This window comes from Culex quinquefasciatus, chromosome 2 (assembly GCF_015732765.1).
Source record: "Culex quinquefasciatus strain JHB chromosome 2, VPISU_Cqui_1.0_pri_paternal, whole genome shotgun sequence".
Taxonomy (NCBI): domain Eukaryota; kingdom Metazoa; phylum Arthropoda; class Insecta; order Diptera; family Culicidae; genus Culex; species Culex quinquefasciatus.
Window position 1 is genome coordinate 173,581,932 of NC_051862.1, and position 15,695 is coordinate 173,597,626.

Consider the following 15,695-nt stretch of genomic DNA (forward strand, 5'->3'; position numbering starts at 1 on the left):
TTACGCTTTTCTGTCAGCTGTGCTGACACTGACAGTCGATACTTTGGGTCACATTGCTCATGATGGCACCACTACAGCTGCGAACTGCCCCTGCATGTTTCGACACGTTCTCTTTTCCTCTTTGGGTACGATGCGATACATTATGACCGTGTACGCCGTGCATTATTGAATGTTCGTCCAGGGCTGTGTTGGTTCCGTCGACGGTCTTGATGGTGCTGGTGGGTCGTGCAGTGAGTGTGTTATACGGACGGAGTTTTGGCTGGCTGTCAAAAAATTATTGAAAATTTTTCACTCCTCTCGATCACTCGAGCCAAATCCGTATCGTCGGTCGCAGCAGTATCGCGATTCGCAGTCCGGTGTCGGTTGTTCCGTCGTGTCGTAAGTGTGTGCTTTATGAGCTTCTGGGTTCTGGTTCTGGCTGAGGAACCGTGTGTGAATCAGTGCGGATGAGCAATCGTCACCACAGCGATCGATGAAGAACCAAGGACCTTTGCTGGGTGGACGATTTGTGTAGTGCCTAGTGTTTCCGGAACCACCGGAACACGGATACATCCGGTTGATAGTGTTTGAGCGGGGTCAAATCATGTACTTTGTCGAATCGGGCTCTGAATTCATTAACATTTGTCCTCTATTAATTGTCAAATAATTTCGGTACTTTACGACTTTGGCGTAATTGCCCGTGCGATACGGGTAATCACCCAGCAAAACGACCGCAATACAGCACCGAATACCGTACAGATAGTCTTCTTATCGCAAGCAGCAAATACTGTATGCAGATATCACCGCTTGAGTGACATCTTGTGCGGGTTGATAAGATATTTCTTTGCCGTGTCTCCTTGAGCCCGAGAATCTCTTCAATCTAGTAGGCCTCCGCAACGGCTAGTGTTTGCCAAGCAAGTCAGCTGCTGCTCACCCCTTGGAAACCCAGGGCAAGCTGCGACAGTCACTAGTCCAGTTTTGTCACGCTTGAGCTCAAGTTCGGATCTTAGTTGGCGTTCAACTACTCAACCGAGCGTTTCGAAGCAATGAGCATTGTGTCTAGCAGTTCGTGACGAACAGCCAGATTGCCACCAGGCCCAAAAACAGTAGCCAGTGAAGCAGTGATTTTGTGTGTAAGGTTAGGAAAATTTCAGATCGATATCGAGGACCGTCAACCGGAGGGTACTTTTTCGCCAGTGTGTCCTCTCGCGACAATCACTGAACGTGAACGTGCGTGTATGGGTTGTGTGCGAGTGACCGATTTTTCACCTGTCAAACGGTGACGGACAGTGCATCATACGGTATCACCTGGAAAAAAAAGTGTTGTGATCCATCGAGCTAACTCTCTCCGGAACCCCCGTTAGTGTCCCGGGTCAGGACATCAAAGGCCCCGCCGCTACGAAAAATTACCCCAAAAATATACATAATTGTTCGCCATTTTGTGTTCATTATAGTGTGTAGTATATTTTTGCTCTCGCTCTCTCACTCTTTCGCCCTGTAAGCACATGAGCAACTGCTCTCCCTCGCTCGCTCTCTGTGATGGATATGTGTACTAAGACCAAGACCAGCCAGTGTTGTCAGTTTCCAACGGAGTGTGGGGCCGCCACACAATAGCTCAGTACATGCGACTTTCAGCTGTGCGTGTGAATCCGTCGGTCAGTGTGTGCGATTGTGTGCGACCGTTTTAGTGTTTTGATAGTTTCCACCAGAGTAGTGAATCATGTGAGCCAGTCCCCAGAGGTTCGACACTCGCTCTGGCGATAGCGCACAACATTTCAAGAACCCGATTGGCAATCGTTCAGACTCGTACACAGCGAGTGAGTCATTGAGTGCTGGCGTGCGAGATCAAAATCAGAACAATTAGCATTGAAAGACGATGGTCACAAAAGAATAACAGTTTGTTTTCTATAAACTTGTTTTTTTTTTTGTTATCAAAAAATATATATAAAAATTTTATATATTTTTATCAATTTGGAGAAGCATTTTTGTAAAAAAAACGAAAGATATTGTGTCAAAAACATGTGTAATATTTTTTCAAGAACTGATGGATTGAATCACTTTCTGGAAAATGTTCATCAGGTTCACATTTTTACAAATTTTTAAGGTAAATTTACTCAAAAAAGAGGTAATATTCAACCAACCAAATTTTCAACTTTCCAAAATTCAGCATTTTTTCTGTGTTATTCGGGGGATAAACATGAATGCAAACATAGAGTTCTTGTTGTGAAAAATGATCTAAAGAAGACTTTATTTTTTATGTTCATGGAAATGTGAAGTAAACGATTTCATCCAAACATTTTTTTTGTGCAATTCTGATTTTATGTAAAATAGAAGAAAAACGGTTATATTTCCAAAATAAACAGTTTTCGTAGATACAAATTCGTTGAAAAAAATCAATTTGGTATCAATTTGGAATATTTTGTAGCATTTGTGTATGGACAGCTCCCAACATTGCATGTTGTTATTGAATTTGTATAACTGAACTTATGCTGATAAAATGTTTTATTTTTGTTTAAAAGTGCTCACTAATTTACAGCTATTATGAAAAATATTTAAAAAACCATTGAAAACTAATATGAGAAGTAAATAAATAAACAAAATACCTTTTCGAAATCTGGGGGACACCTTGAATCATCAACCTTTTTTTCAGAATTTAAACTTTTCGCCTCCAATTTTTTAAGGAGCTATTAGACTATGGCAAACGATCAAACAAACCCGCCCTTTTTTGTGTTTGAAAGGTTGCCACATTCGAATTCTTGTTTGCGTCAAACTCACAAACAAAGCCAAATGTATGCAGGCTGACGTTTCTGCAGGCAAACTGTCAAAAAGTTTGTATGTCTGTCGTAGTCTATTACGTCCTTGAGTCGTAATGCAAAACTATGAAAAAAACGTGTCTGATCTGTTAAAGGAAAAACAATGATTGAACTTCACTTTCATAAATCTTTGTGTTAATTCACTTAGCACCACTTCATTTGATTAAAATATTATCAATTTTCAAAAAAAATCCCATGAAAATCTCTGTTACGATTCTTTGAGATTTAATTTAACAGATATTATGCCAATGAGAGAAGAGAGACTTTGATTTCTTTTTTTCGGAATTCTTTCTGAATGAGTGCTCAGTAAAACTGTTTGGATGGTGATTTTTCCATCTCTGATAATTTTAGATTTTATCTATGAGACGCCGATGAGAAAGCATCCGGCATTCATTTGCAGCAATTCTACAAATGGATGATGAGATTATCTCGCATCCTAGCAGTCCAACAGCTCACTCGTTAGTTCTACTGCATCACAACCAAAGAGAGATGAAAAAAGAGTTCAAAAATCGCTCCCGAACTTTTCGCTAAAGAAACAATCAGTAGAAGATTTTTTGTGAATCTCATAGCTAGCACCACCTAAAGTATTTTGTTGTTCGTTTTGTTTACACACATTGTTCATCTACGAATAGTGACAGGTCATTTTCGGACATTTGACTTTAAAATAATTCCGCTGAACAATCCAGATGATGTTTTTTTTGACTATATTTTTACCGATTTTTTGTGCGTAAGAGAGAAGAGCCATGTTCCCTCCCGATTTTTCTCTTGATGAGCATTGAAAGATTTTCTTTTGATAATGATTCTTTCATCGCTGGTAAAGAGTCATACTCCTACACAGAAAAAAATAATGTAAATTTGGAAGCTGTAATTTTGGAAGGTTGAATATTACCTCTTTTATGATGTAATTTTACCTCAATTTAGACTGAAAAAGTGACATTACACCAGAATAGTGGTAAAATTACATATTTCCAGAGGTAAAATTACACCTTTTTTCTGACATAAAAGATGTACCCCTGTACAGATGTAATATTACCATGATTTTTTTTCTGTGTACCCAAAGGGCTACGTTTAGAAACTCGGCGTACGCATAAAATTATTCTTTTGTGTGCAAAATTTGGTAGGACCGTCGTCACATTGAACAAATTTGTTGTACGTTTGAAATCAGCCAAAAAAACACAAATCATTATAGGTACATATTGAATTTTCTGTCACTCCACTGTTCCAAATTGTTTCCACAAAAGATTGAAGAGTGTGTCAAAGTATTATCAAAAAATAATACAGCCCTTCTGGCTTCACTGAAATTCTCAATGAACACTCTTGCCCCTCTCACACGAACTGAGAACATTCTAACCATAACACAACCGATTCGATGAATGTGCTCTCGCAAACCCCAACTGTTTTTCTTCGAGAATAATAACAACCACAACACACACACACTGGCCCTCCTCCTGGACGACCCTTTCGAGAGCGCCAAGTTCACACGCGACTTTCCCTCTTTTCCAAGGAAAATCTAATGGAAAACTATCTCCCACTTTCTCTCGCTCTCCCAAAATCTCGCACACACACACGTGTGTCCGGAAAAGTGAGTGCCACTCGCGCGATTGTGGAAAAACTCCGGAATGCCGTTTTCAGTCCGCGAGTGAATTTTCCGACGACTGGTCGACGGCTGGCAGCGTTTCTCCCTCCGTCACGAAAACGTGCGCCGTGCGTGTGGCTGCGTGTGTGTGTGTGCGTGTATGTGGGAAAATAGTTGGGGTCCAAATAAGCGCGTAATGGAGCAGCATCCGCTGGGGTCCACGGAATGACCTCCGGGGAAAAACTGGCTGGGAAAACTTTGACGGGGTTCGCCGAAAAAAACGGATTAATGGTTGGTTACGTGGTTTTCCTGCGGGGGGAAGAGTAATTGAATTTTGTTGGTTGGTTCCGACGAAAGGACGACGACGACGAGGTGGGTGGGTTGTGGTGGGAAATAGTTTTTCCCTAGTGTTTTTCCTTTCTTTTTAAAAGAAGAGTGTGGAAAAGCGCCTACGGGAGAGAGAAGGGTGAGAGGAAGTGCGCGCGTGTCAGGGAGAAAGAGAGGAAGAGAGAGCAAGAGAGTGACAGGGCCAAGACTCCACTATCAAAAAAGTGTCAGTTTCGGAAATATTAATAGCATCCAATTTTCTATTTTACTCCTAAACGACATCGCCACCGTCGGAAAATAGATGAAATTCTAGCGTGAGAGTGATATTTTCCTTCTTCGGTTCGGTTATTCCTGTAAATATATGTATATGCGTTAATTTTAATTACCGCTCGGAGCAAAGTGAAGAAGAGAAGAAAGCAAAAAAAGAAAGAAGAGAGAGAGGAATAAATTAAGTCGTTAAAAATTATCAATAGAAAAAAATCAGTGTCCAAGCTGCCGGAGAAGAAAAAAGAGGAAAAGCTTGGCTGTTTTGCGGGAAAGCGAAGAAAAAAAGTGTCGGAAAAGCGAGTGAGTGAGTGAAGCAAGAGGATATCGCGACCGCGTGAGACGTGAAGTCGAGGAAAAGTGGAGCAGCAAAGTGGATCATCATTCCTAGACCGTCGTCGTCGTCGTCGCGTGGAGCAGTGCCAGCTAGAATCAGCGGCCAGAAGCTAGCGCCTTTGGCCGAGTTCCCGAGCAGACCAGCGAGTGGAAAATTACGGTCGCTTCTTCCGAAAACGAGCAGCAGCAGCAGCAAGCAACGCCAGCCAGCCGACCAGTTCATCTTTTTCATGAAATCGGGTCGATAATCGTCAAGATGGAGTGCAAATTGATTTCACGATATTCGCCACTATTTGTGCTATTCTTAGCATCACTAGTCAATGCACAAACAGGTACATGTCCCCTCCTTTTAAACGTTACGCTTATTCCTAGGAAACCTATTGAATTGCAAAACACACGCACACACAAAACACATAAACAGTCGTACACATACAACTTCTTTTCCTTAACAGCAGCTCGTTTTATCAGTGGCGAGAAAAGCCGTTAATGACCTCCTACGGAATGGAGCGGTGGTGGTCCGCTATGGACCTCTGCGAAGCAAAAGACACGTGTGGCGCTCACACACACATACGTGCGGGTGGATTATGGTATCCTTGAAGGGGAGAAGGATATACGTTGGTGCCACCATATCGCGAACGTTGGCCAAGTTTATTTATGTAGCCATTAGAGTGTCCTAAAAGGGTTTAAAAAATTAAGAAAACTCAATAAATTGAGTAATATTTTTTCAAAACTAGAAAATGTCGATACCAAACAATTAAAATCATTTGGACTATCCAAGTGCTTGTTAAACCTTTATCGAAAAAAATAGATCCACTTTTTGTTATTACTGTCCAAAAAATGTTTTCCTTAATAAACTTTTTTTTTCAAATTTGATCAGAATTTTTCATCTTCTCACATTTAAGAATACTTATAAGAATTCATCGAAACTAGTCTCTTTAGTCAGTGGGCCGGAAACTGGTATTTTTATATCTCCTTACATTTTTGTACGCTGGTACAAATATTTTTAAAAGTTTTTGTCACCCACCACCCCCCAGGGGTTCAGGGGGCAAAACAAATATTTTTACAATAAACTTCAAAATTTCAATGAAAATTCAAGTGCAACCAGCTGAAATCAAATTAAAAAAAATAAAAATAAAAATTGTAGATCGGGGTTCAAATCCCGGCTCGGCCCAAAACAACTGGTAATCTTTTCCCTTCTGGATTCGATTGCTAAGTAAAGGGAAGGTAGTGTATCGTCACAAACTGGACCTTATCAAGACACCTTAGGAAGACAACCTATGGAATGTTAACATTAACCTTAACATGTTAACATTAAGTTGATTAATAAACTGTCACTGAATCCGCTTTGTAAATGTCGGCCCCGATACTCTTCACGGGTGTTCCCCTCAGGAACAGGGAAAGATTTACTATGTTTGGGTTTATTAAAAAATCTTAAGATTTTTTGAAAATTTTCGATGCAAATTTTTTTTTTTTCGATACAATTTTTGTTTTTGTCAGATCTTAGATTTTTTGAAAACTAATGATTGCAAAACAACTGAACTAGTGTAAAATGCATTTTAAAACACTTTTTTCATTTAAATGTGAAGACTATGGCTTGTTATTTAATTTTTTATATTTTTTTATTTTTATATCATAAAAAACTCTTCAAATTTGCTTACTCAAAATTTGACTTTATAATATTTTTTTCTCTCGGAAAAAATGCATTTTCAAAGTGAGGTTTTTCAAAAATCAAAAAAGTGGAGGGTGCCTAGAGCGAGAGGGTTGACCAAAGCAATACAAGACTTTTCAACAAAAAAATGTGATATCTCAAGCATTATCCTTGAATCTGAAATTTTAAATTCATTTCATGTATAAAAAAAACACTTTCAGCAATCATTTTCTAAAAACCTAAAAAAGTGATATCTCAAGAATTATTGATTTAATCTGAGGTTTTAATTGCATTCCATGTAAAAAACACTCTCAGCAATCAACACTGTACGTATATTTTGAGTACGCCATTGGATTCTCATAAAAAATTCTTCAAATTTGCTTACTCAAAATTTGACTTTATAATATTTTTTTTCCCTCGGAAAAATGCATTTTCAAAGTGAGGTTTTTCAAAAATCAAAAAAGCGGAGGGTGCCTAGAGCGAGAGGGTTGACCAAGTGTCACTAAACTTGGGATGCTTTGTTTTTAGGACAAAATCAACCCCCATGCCATGAGCAGAAGGAATGACCCATATGTGTTACCTTCGCAGTTTTCAGATTTTAACACAAAAAAAAGATTCGTGCTCGTGACAAAAAGGACCGTTTTAGAGAAAAAATAAACTTTATTTTTTACAGATTTACGAGAAGTTTTGAATTTTTCACGAAAAAAACATAAACATTATTTGAAAAAATCGGAAAATTGCGAAAGTTTCTCAAAAAGAAAATAAATAGATATTGTCAAAAACTTTTTGTAACACTTTCAAACATATTTTGTCCAAAATGAGTCAAAACTCAGAAGTCTGGAGCAACATTTGAATAGCTATAAGGCTCTGCGCTCAGCACCCGTGGCCGTGAGGCTACGGGTTTCGCCTTGTAAGCGGTTCGATTCCTGTCTAGCTTAGCCAAGTCAGATCCCTTAAAAGAGTAAAATACTGACCGGTAAGGGATGGGTTTCGACTGCGGCGTACTGGGTTTTCAGGATGATGCAGTTTCAAAAAAAAGGGCGCATAAGCATTCTGACAGCTGAAACTATTTTGCAAATTCTCAGGCTTCAGACATCATTTTCAAAAAATTGCCTAGGATTTTTTTACCTTATTTACTAAAAACTTTATTATTTATATTTGTTGATCTTTTAAATACTTTCATGTAGAAATTATAAATCTCTGGAGTTTTTTTTTTTTTTTTTTTTGAAACGGTCCAATAAACAAAATTCCAGTTTTTTTTTCTTTTGGGTGTTTTTTAAACCGACTTGAGTCAGGGGTATTAAAAAACCCAAAAAGCAAAAACTGAAAATTATGTTTACACAGAAAAAAATCAATTCTCGTACTCGTGAATTAAGTTCACGAATGTGAGAACCACGAAGGAATTTATTCATGAGTATGGTGCATTTGCACTATAAACGTGAATATATTCCTTCGTGGTTCTCGCATTCGTGAATTTAATTCACGATTTTGAGAATTGTTTTTTTTTTCGTGTATTGGACCTTTTAAAAAAAACTCCAGATCTGAAACATGCACATCATCATGTTTTTTTATTTCAAAAGTATTCCTCACGTGAATCTAACAAAGGACACCCTAGATCAAACACACATTCTCATTTAGAAAATTCCAAGAATCATCCAAAGAAAAAACCTCCCTCCCATTTCATCCCACCAAGGTTTCCTCCACCCTCTCTGCCATCGTCGGAGCATCACCGCGCGCGTCCGTGTCACTTTGCTCAAAGTTTGGTGCCATTTCACAGAGTGCTTCTCGACAGGAAAAAAAAGCAAACCCTTACAATCACAATCATATGTGGGCTATATGGAGGAGACGCCGACCATACCACACACAAGTTGGTTGTCATTTTCATTTATTCTCAGCTGCCGTTGTTGGTGGTTGTTGTTGTCTGACCTAGCGCGAAAAATGGCCTCATTTGCGAATTTTCCCATTCTTTTTGGCTGTGGCAGCACGAGTGACACGATTTTCCAATTCGAATCTGCGTTTTCTTTTGATCGAATTGAGTTTTTGAAGTGGGTGAACAGTAAGGTGGAGGGGGGGACGTTTTGTTGTTCTTCGCAGACGGTTAGAAAACAATATCGAATTGGAAGAGTATCAAAACATTTTTGCTTCATAATGGCATTGAATTGTGGAAATCGTTTTAAGGAATACTTTTTTGTTTTATGTGTCTTTTGTGGTGCTTTTTTTGAGACGAGATTTTCTAAGAAAGAAAAAAAACTGTTTTTGGAAAGTATTGGAGGTACGATCTTCTGGTAGGTTTCAGTGGATATTCTGGGGTTCAGTAAACTGAATTTGCTGTATTATTTTTACAAAAATATGTTAGACAAAAAGTAGCTTTTTAAACTTATTTTCAAAGAAATGATCCTTTGATTCAAATATATCGTTTAAATACCATTAAAAGCACATCAACCTCTGTCCTGATGTCCTTTCGAAACTCCGACAACGTACCGCCGCATCACCTACACTATTCTTGCGTGTCCCCCGCCACAACCAGAATTTGTGTGAATGAAATGTGATCTATGATGATTGCTGCGTGCCGCGCTGCGTATTGTGCTTGTACGAGGGTCGAGTATTTTTAGTCGGGCCACTGAGTCTTGTGTGACCAACAGCGGCAGCGACAATTTACGAGCCAGTATGAACTTGTTGCCGAAAGTCTGGTTTGAACCGCAGCCCGACCGGTGTAAACAAATGCGATCCGACGACTTTCGGCTGGGTCGAGTCGCGACTTGAAGAATTACGCCCGAGTTACAAAGAAAATTCCACAAATGCGACTGACGTCATTGTCACTTGGTTTCCAAGCGTCTCTCGGACGTCATACGCAGTCGTGTCGGTGGGATAATTGACTCATTGATTATGCGGAAACGGAGCTCTACCTGCGACGATGGAACCGGTCCCGGGAGGTGCATAGCTCGAGGTAGTAGGATTACGCACTAGTTGCGAAAGCCAGCGAAACATGATACCTGCAATAAAGGTCTGCTACTTGTAGCGCGCCTCAGGTTGGGGTAATCAGTCGATATTCATTAGCAATTGTAGTTCTTACAAATATTACACGAAATATGAACTGAATTGCTTCACAAACCGACGTGGCATTGCTGAAGATTTGATTGATTTAGAACATCCGAGGTCTTGACGTCCGGACCTAGGGCTGATGTAATCCTACGGAACAATCTTAAACTGGCGCCGACTTTTGCAATGGCAACCCAGCATCCAGCGGGTTGCAGAACTAAAATAGCTCCCAAGACCCGACCCAAACCAAGCGAAAATGGCATAAATGGTCCAACATCACAAGCAGACTGAGAGGCGTCGTCCACGCCTGCTTACATCAGAGAGGACGGCAGCAGCGTTCGTCCCGAAGGGAAACTCGCACGTACAAGGGATACACACACAGACATTCCCTACGCGCTGTGGTCGCTAATCGATGCCGGATGAGGGATGATCCGGCCATCATGAGGCCGACGTCAGCGGTTGTGACCTCCATCCTCTAATGATAATGGATGACTTCTGGACGTAGCACAAGTCGCACGACCCGCGAATCCCACCGCTTAGCTATTCAATTATGAACAGTTTCTTGCCAATTGTGGGGCGAATTGCGGAATCTCACAAACCCCTCAACCTTCCGGTCGGGGGATTTCCCGAAGGTGCACTTCAACCACAACTACACTGCTGGAGCAAGGGGAGCAATCAATAATATACAGCAGCGTCGAATTGATTCTCTAGCTTCTGGCACACAGCTTGCCAAAGAAAACAATCATATCGGGGAGGCAGGGAGTCTGCAATCGTTTGTCCTTTGTGTGTGTGATTCCCAGAACAACTTCTTGGCAACCGTTCAAAATTTGCGGTCAGCTCACACCTTCTGCTCCTAACCCTGGAGGAATCCAGGTTGAAAGAAGATACTTGCTCTACTATTCGGAAGGCATTATCCAATCTTCTCCCAGAGATTCAATTTCTGGGGATTCTCAACTAAAGCTGGCGGAATGCAGCGGAATCCGCTTTCACTCAAAAATGCAAATCTGCTTCTCCGATGTCAGTCAATATGGTACACTCGCGGTTTGGCGCGGTGCGCAGTCCGGGGGATCACCTGACTCGTGAGTGTGCCCATTCTTTTGGTCCAGTTTTGCACCCGCATCAATATTTCGACAGCATGAAAGACCAACAATCAGTCGAAAGTTGAGAATGCAGCGGCCCGGACTACGATGTGCTCATATGAGCGTTTTGCACCAGAAGGATTTATTGTGATTTCGGGTGCTTTTTTGGCCAACCCGAGAAGGACTGTAGTGAGGGTGGTCACTTTTTCGTTTTCTCGCTCGTTTTTCTGCTTTACAGACAGCTTTATTTCAAATCGAGAATCACAACTAAAATTATGACTGTCCAAATATACTAGAGATTCCACGGAAATTCTTTGTATTCCTCTTTAAAAAAGTAGAACAACACTTTTCGAAAAATGTTTTGATGGCCAACTATCAGTTCTTAGGCAATCCGAGTTATACAATCGCTTACATGACGAAATCCAGTCTGCAATCCGGAGAAATCTTGAAATGAGTACCTTTTTCTTATATTCTAGGGTGACCACCCTGTTCACCAAAATCGCAACCGCAATATTTTAGAACTCTAGCCGAGTTATGCCTCTGCTACTGCCTACTGCTGAGTTGTTCATTAAATGGTCCACAGTTGGTCAAACATGGTGAAGAACAACCAACCGAACCATTCGGAGTCCCAAATTGTGCCAGGGCAGACTTTCCCCATCCCCTGCCGGGTATCGATTTAAACTCGGTGCACCGTACAGCAAAAGGGCCGCTTTCCTAAAATTGGCTCGGAGTTACTGAGCAAATTCCATGAAGCATTTTCATTCAGAGCCGAAAAATTCAGAGAATTTGCTACTTTGTATAAAATAGTTTGGAACCTGGACTGCGACTCAATTAGTTAACACCGATTTACATCAATATTCATCAAGCTGGGGTACGATAGGTCATAGCTGCTCCGCGATTGAGGTTTTGCAGCGCGACTGTGTTTCAAATGTAGGTGGCGCCAAAATGAGGTTACTTGCCAAAAATCGTATTCCTTTCTGCTGAATTAAAGAACAAAATCGCTTATTTCTCATGATTCCCTGCATCAATCTTAATGAAACTTGTTGCAAAAGACGAGAAAAATTTTTTGCTATAAAATAATGTATATCAATTTTAGGGCGCGCAAAAATTTGTTTACTTTTTCTTTTAAAAACATTTTTTGGAACACGAAAAAATGAGTTTCCTTGTATATATCAATGAAATAAACAGATATATAGTTGATAACAGATGTGTTAACATATATTCAATAATTTTTATTGATTTTTGACAGACTTTCTTACCAATTTGTCCAAATTACTATCTTTTTCAAAATTTACAGTTTTCTCATAGAAAAATCAAACAAATATTGGAAAGTTGTACACCAAATTGTTGGAAATAATTTTTCTCATCCGAATCCGGCATAAGTTTTATAAAAATATTGATTATGAAGGAAAAAACACATTTTTTTCAAAAAATCATAGGTTTACGCTATTTGTTGATAGGTGGCGACATGTGTCTTTTAGCTTTGCTGCAAATTCTCTATACCCTCAACCGGGATAAATAGCGCCCATAAACCACAGTTTTGCATCGCACTTTCGCACGAAAGTGATGAATTATGTACCGCTTGCATGCAATGTTGATCGACGACCGCAACTTCGCCTCTGCCGAGTTTGTTACGTCAGGTAATGGAGGCCGGGGCATATGTGACACACGCCCAAACAGGTCGTTCCAAATCTCTCCCAGCGGCACTTGTAATTGAATTGAAAATCACAGGTTTTTGCCGTAGTTTTGTGTGCCCAATTCGGACTACCTTCAACGGCGAGGTGGCATCTGTGGGTAATTATTCATTCGGCCAACCAGGGCCCCGGCTGGTTTGGTCCTCTTTGATCCCCGTTGGGATACGGTTGAGCGCTGTAATTAATTACACTGTAATAATGGAATTGTGGTCAGGTGGGCGCGCTCGGTGGTCCCTCTTTGAACTTTGGGATGTAGGTGGCCTATTCATTTCCCGGTTGAGCATGAGCATGAGCATGAGCATGAGCATGGTTGACTGCCAATGAGCTGCTACTCCGTTATTGACAGATCAGCTGAAGTTAAACAATGAATCAAAAATGATCAGTGGGAGCTAACCATCCGTTCACTGTTTAACCCCTGAAGACCCCGACTTTATTAGTCAATACCGGCGCCCTCCCAAGAAGCCTGCAGTTCAACAAAAGGGAGGAATGTTAGTCCGATAGTTGAAGTTGCAGACTCATCAAGCACATAGTTTTTCGCTATATACTTGTTGATACCGCTTGAGACCGTTGAATCCACAGCATCTCCTTCAAGCATCACGTGATTATTTTTTTTTGGGTTAGTAGGATAAGGTATTGGCTTTTCGATGCCTCCCGAGCTACGATGCTATGGGGAGGACTTTCATTACAAACCCGTCGGCGAGCCTTCCGAGCAACGATGCTATGGGAAGGTCTTTCTAATTAGCACACCAAAACACTCGCGCACAGGTATTTAAATACTGAATAAATGTAATTTTTCATCACGATTACCCAGACGACATTGATGATATAGGAAGGACTTTTTACAGTCATTTACAGTAATACTTAAACTTATTTTAATGCAACAATTCACACGACGTCGTGCCTCCCGATCAACGATGATGTAGGAAGGACTTGAGCAAGCCAATCAGGATGAAACACGAAATAAAATTCTTTTCTTTTCACACACAATGCCACATAATTGACCGCGCGTCACCACCCAACAAATTGAACTGATTTTCTTCTGCTTGTGGGCAAGCCAACCAGGATGAAACACGAAATAAAATTCTCTTCTTTTCACACACAATGCCACATAATTGACCGCGCGTCACCACCCAACTAATTGAACTGATTTTCTTCTGCTTGTGGGCAAGCCAACCAGGATGAAACACGAAATAAAATTCTCTTCTTTTCACACACAATGCCACATAATTGACCGCGCGTCACCACCCAACTAATTGAACTGATTTTCTTCTGCTTGTGGGCAAGCCAACCAGGATGAAACACGAAATAAAATTCTTTTCTTTTCACACACAATGCCACATAATTGACCGCGCGTCACCACCCAACTAATTGAACTGATTTTCTTCTGCTTGTGGGCAAGCCAACCAGGATGAAACACGAAATAAAATTCTCTTCTTTTCACACACAATGCCACATAATTGACCGCGCGTCACCACCCAACTAATTGAACTGATTTTCTTCTGCTTGTGGGCAAGCCAACCACGATGAAACACGAAATAAAATTCTCTTCTTTTCACACACAATGCCACATAATTGACCGCGCGTCACCACCCAACTAATTGAACAGATTTTCTTCTGCTTGTGGGCAAGCCAACCAGGATGAAACACGAAATAAGTGGCCTATTCATTTCCCGGTTGAAACGTCTAACTGGAACAAGAGCTGGAATAACCAATTCCAGCAGCCAAAAACGCGCAGCAGTCAACTGAGAGGAAAGAGCTCTCAAACTCAACCCTCTGGCACCACTGTAAATGGCTAGAACGTTTGACAGTCACCAAAACCTCGAAGAGCCCACATAATAGTATTAGTGAAGAGCCCACGTTGTTTACGTGGGCTCTTCACTAATACTACTGCGTGGGCTCTGTGGGTATAGCAGTATTGGTGTTGTCTGTTTGTTTACACCAAATCTTCAAGAAACATCACTTTTTGTGTGTGCAAATCTGTTACGAAAAAAGGTGAGAACTGTTGCTTCCGATTGACCGGGAAGATTTGCCGGGTAGTACTGGGCCGGGGACTGGCCAAGTCCCGCTGTTGATCCTTCCAAACAACTCGTTGCAATCTCCGGCAGGGAGTAACCGACCAAGTGCAGAAACATGCGTAATTCCGGTGATTGTGGCGGAGCTGGTCTTTCCGAGCATCGTTCGATAACCCTCTCCGAGGACTGGCCCACTCCCGCTGTCGACTCGCTTGTGTTTGGAAATCCGTCCCGTGTCGTTATTTTCTCATGGAAATCATTTCAACATTATGAAATTATGTTTTTTTTACCACGCGGTTTGTTTATTTTCAAATTTTGACAGCAAATGCGTTCTTCATCTTCTTTGTTGTCTTCATGTTCGCGTCGAACATTTAGGTTTCAGAAACATGGCCGTCGTGACAGAGGGCTGCTCAAACTGGTAGTGAAATGGTATAGCCAAGAAGGATGAAGTACAAAACTTTCGACTAATTCAATTGGGTCCTAAAATTAAGCTTAAATTGCTAATATAATTGTTTACAACGATACAGCTAAATTTGTTGAGTACAATGACCCTTTGTACGATCAAAAAGGTTTAAAAATTGATTTTTAAATCAATTTTGAAATATTTACTTCACGGCCCTTCTTGACAGAAAATCGACGCTGTCGTGCTAGCTTGTCGTACGTCGCTTTATTTTGACGTTTCGAGAAAAAAGGCGTTTTAATGTTTGACCTTGAATAAACAAAAACGAGAGCACGCAATGTAAACAAACACGATTTGTTTGGTAAACCATTATGTGCATTGTTTACGGTAGTCGAGCTCGTACTTGTGTCAAACGCGTCTGACCTGAAATGCCTTTGGGAAATTGTCGCACTTACATAAATTTTTAGGCTGTTTCAAGCAGAGTTTTTTCGGCTTTTATTGAATATCTGTGAAGGTCAAAAGGTGAGG

The 15,695-nt window shown here is 40.7% G+C and overlaps 1 protein-coding gene across 14 annotated transcripts in view; it reads left to right on the forward strand.

The window, feature by feature from the left end:
- The first annotated feature begins 205 nt into the window (after positions 1-205).
- LOC6050518 overlaps positions 206-15,695 on the forward strand; it is a 78,373-nt gene continuing 62,883 nt past the window's right edge. For 3 of the 14 annotated variants that reach the window (XM_038256054.1, XM_038256053.1, XM_038256040.1), the window contains exons 1-2: positions 237-378; positions 4,997-5,627. In XM_038256054.1, the coding sequence (XP_038111982.1) occupies positions 5,552-5,627 (76 nt within the window). In that variant the 5' untranslated portion in view covers positions 237-378; positions 4,997-5,551. The other 11 variants (XM_038256050.1, XM_038256041.1, XM_038256052.1 and 8 more) reach the window with 11 other exon arrangements.